At 34.4% G+C, this 11108-nt stretch overlaps 1 protein-coding gene across 1 annotated transcript; it reads left to right on the top strand.

The window, feature by feature from the left end:
* Positions 1 to 5095: 5095 nt before the first annotated feature.
* On the top strand, positions 5096 to 9523 carry LOC144547419 (protein ETHYLENE-INSENSITIVE 3-like 1a). Its single transcript, XM_078296066.1, has 3 exons — positions 5096 to 5344; positions 7081 to 7562; positions 7893 to 9523. Exons 2-3 carry the CDS (start codon positions 7142 to 7144, stop codon positions 9215 to 9217), a joined length of 1746 nt encoding a protein of 581 aa, XP_078152192.1. The 5' UTR covers positions 5096 to 5344; positions 7081 to 7141; the 3' UTR covers positions 9218 to 9523.
* Positions 9524 to 11108: the final 1585 nt, after the last annotated feature.

Here is an 11108-nt window from a genome sequence, read left to right on the forward strand (position 1 = left end):
AAATGACGAATCCGAACCGTTGAAACCCGTCTACTTTACGTGTGATGCACCTACATGTGAAATTTTTAAAAATTCGAATTAATTTAGTATAAAGTCAAGCGGTCAAAATTAGAAGGTTAATAAATTAATTTTAGTGCATTCATTTTTGAACGTTTTTTGACCGCTTAACTTTATACTAAATTAATTCGAATGTTTAAAAATTTCACATGTAGATGCATCACATGTAAGGTAGGCGGGTTTCAACGGTTCGGATTCGTCATTTGAAATCGATTTAATGAGTTTTAGAGTTAAGCTCACCAAAACTTTGGTGAGCTTAAGAGCACCCTAGTTCTACTCTTATCTCTGTTATGATTTTGTCCGAAAAATTTAAATATATCATTTATAAAAAAAAAAAAAATCAAAGAATTTGCTCCATATTTACTATAGATGCAACTTCAAGTTGTATTTAAAAGTCTGGTGGACGCAACGTGAGGTTGCATTCAATATGTAATGGAACAAAATACTTCAGTTTTTTCATTTATTTTTAAAAATAGATGGAGCAACTTATAATTTGAATGTACTATAAAAATATCAAATAAAATAGATAAAATATCTTTTAATTTAGATATACTAGATAAAATATTTTTCGAGCAGGATTTTTTGCAGTTGTAAAAAAATGAAACTATTTCTTGACATATTACTGAAAAAAAAATGTTTTGGATCTGAGCTATTGATAGTTCAAAAGTCACTTCTAGGTAAATAAAGAAATTATTGTAGTCTTTCTAGTACATTCAAATTCTAAGGTACTCCATCTATTTTTGAAAATGTCTTATGTTGATTTTAAAAAATAGTTAGAGTATCTTAGAATTTGAATATACTAGAAGGATCGTGATAACTTCTTTATTTATTTAGAAGTGACTTTTGAACCAGGGTCAATAACTCAGATTTAAAATATTTTTATTTTTTTTCCAGTAACACGCCAAGAAATAGTGTAATTTTTTTAGCAACCGCAAAAATTTCTGCTCGAAAAATATTTCGTAGTACTTATAGTACATCTAAATTATAAGATACTTTATTATTTTGTTTGATGTTCCTTCCAATATATTCAAATTATATGTTGCTCCTTCTATTTTTGAGGATTAATAAAAAAATCTATTAAAACTACATAAATTAATATGATTTAATGGACACAACTTCAAATGACATTCACCAATATTTGGACACAACTTGATATTACGTCCACACTTTTGGTGGACGTAATTTAAAGTTGCGTCTGTGATAACTATGGAATTTCACAAAATTTTTGGATTTTATGTTAATCAATTTTTTTCAAATGGTATATATTAAAATTTGGACCATTTTGTACTGCAATTTAGATTATATTTTTTAGTCATAGAAAAAGAAAATCCCGGACAACAATTTTTTATTTAAGTTTCTCATTATTTTAAATGTGTGCATGATTTTCTCAAAAATGTGAATTCTGTAATTGAATTATAATCTAAGAGACGATCTTTGCTATTAATTTAACAAGTCTAATAAATATTCTTAATACAATTTTAATAAATTTTGATCTATATGATTCACTTCTGGGACTGATCATCCAATATTTGAGTGTGTGTGTGTATTTTAATCTATGTAACTTAAATAATTTATATTTTAGTTGATAATTAATAGAAGAAAATATATAAAAAATTGCTAAAATAATAAGCTCAGTTCTAATTCCATGGAGCGGGGTCTCATTCCATCACTCTAACGGCATACTAATTTTATTTCTGATTAAATTAATTAATTAAACCATTCCAATCTGATCCAACTTGCTGATCTCATATTTTTAAAAATTTAATACGACAGTGGATAGCTACTAGCTAGTCCCAAAAGTCCGGTAAAATTGGCCAAAATCAGCACATAAGGTTAAGGAAAATGGCTTTCTCTCATTAATAGCCTGACATGTTTTTTATGGTCCAGTAAACGACAAAATGAGCAGCTGGTTCCCAAATGGCATATACTAATATGCTCCCACTCACAACTCACAAGTCCATCCAAAGCAGATAAGAGCAAAGTTCCTCTCGACCCTTCTCTCTCTCTCTCTCTCTCTTTTACGGAATGTTTCGATCAAATTCAATCAGGTCACAACCGCGTTAATTATATGTAAAAGCATGTCCATAATCCAGTATCATGGATAATTTATCCAGCTGGGTTTAGGCTAAGAGCGAGCGAGCGAGCGAGCGACAGAGACATTCGCTCGCACACCCGACATATAGTAGGTTAGGTTAGGCTCAAAACTCGTGGTTTAGCGCCGTGACGGGATTTTGACGGTTGTGATCACTCGAGGATAAACGTGTACGGATGAGATGGTAGTTGAAACGGAGAGTCGCTATCTGGACAGGCCAGACGACAAAAGAAAAGCTGATTCTGTCTGACCGAGCCTCAGAGGGTAGATGCTAGAAAGCTTCTGCACAACTGTTAATTAAAAAATCTTTTGGAATTTAATAAAAGTGTCTTTTCTCGTAGTTATTATTTAACTGGATTTGTACTTTTGTTGTGTCTAGGGAATAGGGATAAACAATTTAACGCTTTATAGGAAATTAGGAATTAAATAGTATAAACCGTTAGAAATAATTGAATTTGGTATATCAAACATGGGATATCAGAAAAGAAAAAAATAAACTGAAGTTTAAAGAATAGTTTGCTTAATTAAAATATTTGTCATTAATTAGTAAGTTAGTGTCTAGTCACATTTGCCTGGGGTCAGCTACTCAGCTGGTCAGGTCAAATGGGAACAAAACAAGATTAAAAAAATGTGAAATAAAATTAATTAATGAGCTCCGTTATTTTAGAAAGGCGATAGTAGCCCATGGACATATGTGCCGACTTATTGGAATTTAATTAACCGATGAGGAAATATCCCCCTATCCCAGGGGGTAAAATGGTAATTTAATTCGAGTCATAAGTCCATCGCGAGGAACCCTCCGGGGAGTCGGCTCCATTACCATGGCGCGCACGTTGAGACGCGTACCTTTCAATCTCGCTAGTCTCCGTCATAAATTGTGAATACACCCGGTTTATGATCCTACTATCATTTAATGAGCTGCTTTCTCATTTGACCAAATTTCACATATATATTTTCACTAGTTTAGAAATTTTATTTACCACCATATGCGCTAAGGCTCCAAAAAAAATTCGTAGTTCGTCATTCGATTCGAGTTTGATTCGAAAAAGGTCGTAAAAAATTTAATTCGAAATAGTTTGAAATTAATTCAAATCAAATTCAAACTCGACCTGATTCGTTGGAAATAGGTTCACGAACTATTCTAGTTCGAATCTCAAAGTAACGTGAACTATTAATTTCCACTGATAACTTATGTTCGCTAATGACTTAAAAATTAAAACATAAGGCCGCCCAGTCATAAGTTATAACTTGTAAGTCATAACCCTCGCTCTCAGTTTTGAAATCCTAGACGACTTTCACATTTCTCTTTCGGCGACTTCGATCACTCTTTCTTGCCGTAAAAAAGTTTGTAAAATATTCGAAATTGAGTTCATAAAAAAATCGATTCAAAATTAATTCAAACCAAACTTAATTTGAAATTAATTCAAAGCAAACTCAAACTGGGGTAAGTTCGATTCGCTTGCAGCCCTAAATTATGCGTTGTAAAATAATGTTTAATTTTTGTATAAATATATTCTTGTAATGCTATATGTTTATTTTTCGTATCTTAAAAAATGTGTCTTTTTCCATTATCAAAACAACAACTTTTTTAATAAAATGATATGAACATAATTTTTGTATAATAAGAAGTTCGCTAAGGTAGCTACATTTTTCATTTCAAAATAACATAATTAATATTAATTTTAGAAATTGAAAAATAAATATAATTATAAAATTAGTAAATAACTTTTAAAAAAACAATATACCTATAATTTGTAATGAAATTCAATTAATGAAAACAACAAAAATTACAATCCGCAAACTAACTAAAATAATTATTTTACAATCTGCAAATTAAGAAAGAAACTAATATTTTAGCAAGATTAGTTCTTTTGCATAATTTAATCCAATCTATTATTAACAAAACTTTTATGACATCGTAACTTTTAGGTAAAGAACAATTAGCATTCAGTGTAGATTATTTTTTTACATGTACTTGTGATCAAAATCAAATTAGAATCTATAAGAACATGGAGGATGCCATGAATTTTATTTAAAATTTAACTTATTTTGTTCAGAAACGTTGATACAAATGTACTAAAAAAAATTCCATCTCAATATGTAGGAGAAGATATAAGTTGTTAGAGATAAAACTACACTTTGAAAAAGTCACATGTCTGAAGCTGTGCAGCAGGGACGGCACGTGATGGCCTTGCTCAGTGATAAGCAAGCTAGTAGGGGCGGACCTAGGATTTTCATCAGATTGGGGGGACAAAAAAAATATCAAATCGGATTTAAAACCATTAACTAATTGGAAACAAAATAAAAAAAAAAACAATATTTTGACTTATATTTTTTAATATTCTGACTTTAATTTAGATACTTTATCTTATAATTCTAATTATTAATCATAATTCAAAAAAATTATTTTGATTATAACACTAAATTTAGTCCAGATTACAAATCAAACATTCAAAGGGGGACAAAAAATTTTTTAGAGGAGACAAAGTCGATCGGTACCAATTGATCATCACTAAAACTCAAAATTCAAAGAAGAACGGCTGCTCCCTGTTCTACTCTGGATCCGCCCCTGCGAACTAGCCTCGAGCCAAAGATTGAAAGGTTTAATTTCAAGACTCTGCCAGCTATATTAAAGACTGGGAAGTTTACGATACAGAGAATCCGGTAGAGATACACACAAAAAAATTCAAACCGACTCCGACTCGCGCGGAAGTGGAGACCATAATATGAACCGTGTTCACCGAAGGTTTATCCAATCGACGGTGGCGACAATATGTTATTACCGTTCGCACCCTTTCATAACATTTAGTTAAATTAATAACAACGCTGCTTTTCGAACACTGTTTCCAACTTATCCTTTTTAATTTAAAATTAATTAATTTTGATTAATTATCTTTCATATTGTTTCTGTGGTTATATTTTTACCCGTTACTGGCGCTAACTCTACTCCACGCCATCCCTATCACGTGCACTCAACCCCACTAAAAATCAGAAGAGAAATAAATTGTCAAGTGGATAGATTTGTGGTGGTACAAACCGTGAAATTAGAGGGGGAGACGGAGAGAGAAAGAGAAACAGGAAGCAACGAACAACCGCCTCTCAAATCTCTGTTCCGTATCTTGCTGTGCTATAGTTTCTTAAAGGAGCTGAATGAATAGAAGTTGACTTTGAGGGACAAGAAGGAGAAGATTAAAGGTGCGATCTTTTCTTCTTTCTATCTGTAAAAAGCGGCGCCTTTTTCCTTTTGGTTCAGATTCAATCGGTGTTTGTGGAGGCTGTTGATGGGATTAGCGCCCGCGCCAGCGCCCTTTTTCATTATTCTACTTCTCAAGTAGTTCAATTTCTTCTTTCTAGCGTAGTAATTTATATTTTCTTTGATTAGATCAAGTTCTGCTTGATTTTGGTGGATCAACTTCAGCTTGTTAATAATATCACGGAACATAGGTATTTTGTCGTACTTACCTTCTCGGTTGGTTCATATATGCCTCATGTTAGGTATCTTTTGTGGGTCAACAGTTTTTGGCCTTATGAGAATAATTGAGAAAAAAAAAAATTCAATTTGGTTAATGGGATTCATAATTCTGTTTTGTCTTTGGAGATGTCTCCTTTTGGATTTCTGGGTGGGGATTTTTTGTCTGCGTGTATCGATTACAATAAAATTTTGAATTTCTTTCCTGGTTCATATCTTAATTAGAGCTGCTGTAAAATTGAGCCAGATGCTTGAGTAGCGGAAGGAGATTAAAGTTCTTTTACTAATTTCTTTCCTGGTTCATATCAAAACCAATATTTTTTTGATCTTTTCCTAATTTCTGATTAAAGGAAACGACAAATAAGATATATAATAGCATCTACATCCCTAAAACTCAAAATGATTTCTAAATAACTGTTAACTACTTTTTAGAAATTACGGTCTTTAAAGTTTCTAACTCTCACATCCCTGAAACTCATTTTAGAGTTTCTATTAAGCCACGTCAGCAACAAATTAAAAAAGAGAAACAATTTGAACCAATCATTTGGCCAACATAGAGTTTATAAACAGTTTCTTAATAAGAAACTTTCCTGCATAGTTTCTAAATAAGAAACTTTCCCATATCTCTGAAACTGGATTAGAAACTGTCACGTCAGATTAGAAACTCTAATAGTTTCAAGGATGTAGATGCTCTAATCCGTCTATTTGATTACTTGATATGTTTTTATTCTGTAATAGGTAACCTCATAGTCTGATCTGTACCTTAATCATGTTTAGTATTAATGTTTTCATGTATGCAGTTCTCTGTGGTAGGTATATCAGAGTTTCTGTAACTGCAAGTTTTTCTTAAGCTAAATTGATCCTTCATGATAGTTTTCGTTAACCTTTTCATGTTTCTCAGTCTGCTAGCAGAATAATTGTACTTCTGAAAATAAAAAATGGTTATTTTCTTTGGTTATACTAGACTGTTGTTTATGTTTGTATTTAAAAATACTTTGTTTATTCTTTCTCACTCTGCTGCTGCTATTTGAAAGTGAAAAGAACAGTTCGTGTCAATTTTGCAACTTAATTGTTTTAGACTTTTATTTACTATGATCATGATCATCGCCATTATTGTTCTTATACAGGAAAAAGTCAAGTTTAATCAGGTCCAAATTTATTTCTAATTTTAATTTCCTGTTGTGAAGTATGGGTCTGTTTGTTGAAACTTGAAAATCCATCCTGGTGTGAACTTATTTAACTCTTTCTTATTACTTATCCAAGGTGATGCTTTATGCTATTAATGCGTATGAACATAAAATAAATTATTCTTCTTAAATTTTTCATGTGAACACAGGTTACATAGCTATTTGCATTAACTATTTTTTCCACTTTGATAAAGCATTTTATTTTACAACTTAATTGTAATTAATGCGCAATTTAATTTCCAATCTCTTATAGATCTGTTTTTTTTTTCTTCCAGGATACAAGGAATCTCCGTCAATCCTCCTCTTCTAGACCAAATTTCTTTTAACAACTAAGGAATGATGGGTGCAATATTAATGGACGGCGTGGCCTTTGCAGGGCCCCACAATCTCTCACAGTTCATGCACGAAAAAACCTCAGACTATGACTCCTTTTTCTCTGGGGAAGGTGATCTGGTTGACCCTACCTTTGAAAACTGCCCGGGTGGGGCTGAGGCGGTTGAAGATGAGTCAGATGATGAGGAAGACGTAGAGGAGTTGGAGAGGCGCATGTGGCGGGACCGCATGAGGCTCAAGAGGCTGAAAGAGAAGCAGATGAGCAAGACCAAGGATGTGGTGGGCCCTGGTGGTGCTGACATGGGCAAGCAGCGTCAGGCTCAGGAACAAGCGAGGAGGAAGAAGATGTCACGGGCCCAGGACGGGATATTGAAGTACATGCTCAAGATGATGGAAGTTTGCAATGCGCAAGGATTTGTTTACGGTAATTTTTTTATATTCTATCTCAGAGCTAAAATAGTGAAATTCCATGTTAGGTCCTTGATAATTTCAACATGTTTGAGTTTGTGATTACTAGCCTTACTGAACATGTTTGAGCTTGTGATCACTAGCCTTAGTGGGACTGATTAAGTATTAGAACAATTTAGAAATATAGTACAAAAGAATTTAAGAAAAATACATTTACAGGACAAAGGAACACGAACTATATGTAGGGAACTCCAAGAATTGTTTTTGATAGTAAATAAAATAAATAGATTATCATGCTGCAGTATCTTGACAAACTGATGTGGTATTAATGAATCTATATTAACAGGTATAATTCCTGAGAAGGGAAAACCTGTCAGTGGTGCATCAGACAATCTTCGGGCCTGGTGGAAGGAGAAGGTGCGATTTGACCGGAATGGGCCGGCTGCAATTGCCAAGTACCAGTCTGACAATGTGATACCGGGATCTATTGCTGAAGCTAATGCGGGCCCTGCTGTGGGCCTTCACTCTCTCCTTGAATTACAAGACACCACACTTGGGTCTCTTCTGTCAGCGTTAATGCAACACTGTGACCCACCACAGAGACGATATCCCTTAGAAAAAGGGGTCCCGCCTCCTTGGTGGCCAAGCGGCCAGGAAGAGTGGTGGGACAAATTGGGAATCCCCAAGGATCAAGGACCACCGCCTTACAAAAAACCACATGATTTGAAGAAAGCCTGGAAGGTTAGTGTTTTAACCTCGGTCATTAAGCACATGTCACCAGATATAGAGAATATAAGGCGGCTCATCAGGCAGTCGAAATGCTTACAAGATAAAATGACAGCCAAAGAGAGTGCCACCTGGCTAGCTGTTTTAAGGCAGGAGGAAGAGGATTATATGAACTTACACCCAGGTACCTGTCTCCCACAAGTTCAAATGGAGACAAGTGGGTACGGAGGGATATCTTTCCATAGTAGTTCGAGTGAGTATGATGTTGAAGGAGTTGAGGATAGAAAAGATGATAATGATACGTATGTCCAGAATGCCCCTCTGAAGGGAGAGATGGAAATGGAATTCATACAAAAGAGGGGTCATGTTGAACAGGAATTGGGGTCAAATAACCGGGTTTATACTTGTGAGAATTTGCAGTGCCCACAAAGTGATGCTTCTTTTGGATTTCTGGACCGAAATACCAGGAACAGTCACCAGTATAGTTGCAAGTACAATAGTTCTCCCTCTCAGATAACAGAGAATAAGCCGAGGTTGTTTTCCGTTCCATACAATGCTGATCAGTTGATTCAGAATTCAGTCAGCTCAAGTGTGAACCCAATCAGCGAGCAAGATTTCGGTATCCAGCGGTCGATTTCTGAGTTGATGGAATTGTACGACAGCAATATTGGCTCAGTCAAGGGATTTGACGGATCAAATCATAATGCTCAACCAAACCCTAACCAGGCAAGTTCCCAGATGGAAGAAACCTTTGGTGGTGCTTTTGAGGAGGTGAGTGTGTTCATGCAACAGCCACCACATTTCTTCTTGCAGGAGGAGCAAATGCCTGCGCAAACTGGTCAGATTAGAGGGCAAGATGTGAGATTTGGGTCGGGTTTCAACATGGGTCCAATGAGCTATGCTGATCCATTTCAGCGAGAGGCGGGCCTAGGAAATTGGTACTAACTGGTTGTGGTGAAGATATATTTGGTATGGCAAGGTAGCAGTTTGTTATGTCGCGCAGTGGAGTTGATGGTCTACTGAATATTTGGCGCAAGAGGTCTCCTCCCTGCAATTGTCTATTTTTGATATTTATTGTTGGTGGTGTTTTGTCATTTTTACTAGGTAATTTGTTTGTGCCCTGGGGCATGGTATATGGAGGTGCCTCCTTTAATCTGTGTAGAAAATATGTTAGATATGACATATGTAATGCGATATCTAATATCATCTCGAGTAACTGTTAAGATATTGCTTCTCAAATCCTCTTTGTACGAATCTGTTTTTCATTTCTCATCAGCTGTTTAGTATTATGCCAACATTTTTTTTTTCTTTTTTTGAGGAACCATCTGATCAATTTTGTTTTATTTCTCTCTTGTTTCTGGAAGAAATTTAATTGAAGATTAAATTTTGCTTACACAGTTATCAAATTCTTTTTGGTTTGAAGCATCAATTTCTCTATTGCTGTCTATGTCCCAAAGGGCCGAAAAGCTTCAGACAAAATCTTTCCGTAGTGTAATTAAATTCTAGGAACAAGGTTCCGCTTTATTCGTTATAAATGACTAAATGAGATTGAAAGGTAATTTTTTTAGAAAAATAATAAATGTTTTGTGCGAGCTGCCTTTAATAGATGTTTGGTGCAAGCTGCCTTTTGGGATACTACGGGTAGGATTGGCACCAATTTGGGAATTCACATCATCTCCAATACCTGACATGGGAATCTTTTACAATTACTAGATCTGGACCGTTCTTTTTAACTTGGCAGAAATCTCAAAGTCCAATAATACTGTCTAGCTCGAATTCCAAACCAGTTGAGACTTAATCTCAAACCGTAAACCGTAAAGTGAAAGTAATCCTCTACAATATCTGAGAGAATACGAATCCCCAATTTGGAGCTCTGACTTTACAAGGAGCATGTTGCATCTTTACCTGTTCGGCGCTTCGAAGAATGTAGCTTCCTGAATAAATAATGAAAACTTGCTCTAGGTAATGTTTAAGGGGGTCCGGATCCCCTAAACTAACTCAATTTTTGGTTTTAGATTGAGATCGTTTGATTTGAATCCGTCGCTCGAGATTGCTTTCAGATGCGGATTTGTTGCTTGGGATGTGTGCGCTCCACTTCGGATGAATTATCACGGATTTAAATCGGACGGTCCCGATCTAAAACCCAAATTTTGAGTTACTTCACTCGATCTGAACTCATGTTTAAGGTGCCCCCGAAAATAGAACGAAACCAGCTCAGCTCTCAATTTTCATCATAGCAATAAAATTCGTGAATAATCTGAATTTGAATCGTTCGAGAATCAATTTGTGTATTACTCGTTTTTTTTTGAAAAAAATTCCAATTATTCACGAATTTTACAAAAAATTTCTGAATTTTACAAATTATTCGCAAATTTTTTGCAGATTTTTTTTTCTTTTTGCTCTATTGTGGAATTTTTTTCTTTTGCTTTCAAGTTTCGATTTATAATTTTAAATTATTTTCAAATTATTCACGAATCACGAATTTTTGATCTTGTTGAATCTTTCTCGAATCATTAAGTTGCACTATGCTTGTTATACCATTAGATTGTTTAATCAATGAAGCCATTATTTTTTGGAGCATTTTATAAATAATTATAATAGAAAAAATCTCGATTCTATCTTTATTTTAAAAAAAGGCAGGTAAAACTCTGGAAATTGTGACATTTATTTATTCTTAGTTTAAAAGAAAAAGACATTTATTTATTCTTTCTTCTATGAGATGTACTGCCGATGATTGAACAAAACTATCATCTGATGATGTTATGAAAAAAAAAATATATCCTCACAAGTCAAGTCATGCTCAAGATGCTGTTCCGTTGACCAATTTTTTTTTTTT

Source organism: Carex rostrata, chromosome 31 (genome assembly GCF_964058835.1).
Source record: "Carex rostrata chromosome 31, lpCarRost1.2, whole genome shotgun sequence".
Classification (NCBI taxonomy): Eukaryota; Viridiplantae; Streptophyta; class Magnoliopsida; order Poales; family Cyperaceae; genus Carex; species Carex rostrata.

Excerpts from the sequence above, each read along its gene's own strand:
- LOC144547419 (XM_078296066.1), top strand. The coding sequence starts at position 7,142 with ATGATGGGTGCAATATTAATGGACGGCGTGGCCTTTGCAGGGCCCCAC. Across the intron at positions 7,563-7,892 it reads TGCGCAAGGATTTGTTTACG|GTATAATTCCTGAGAAGGGA; the intron begins GTAATTTTTTTA and ends CTATATTAACAG.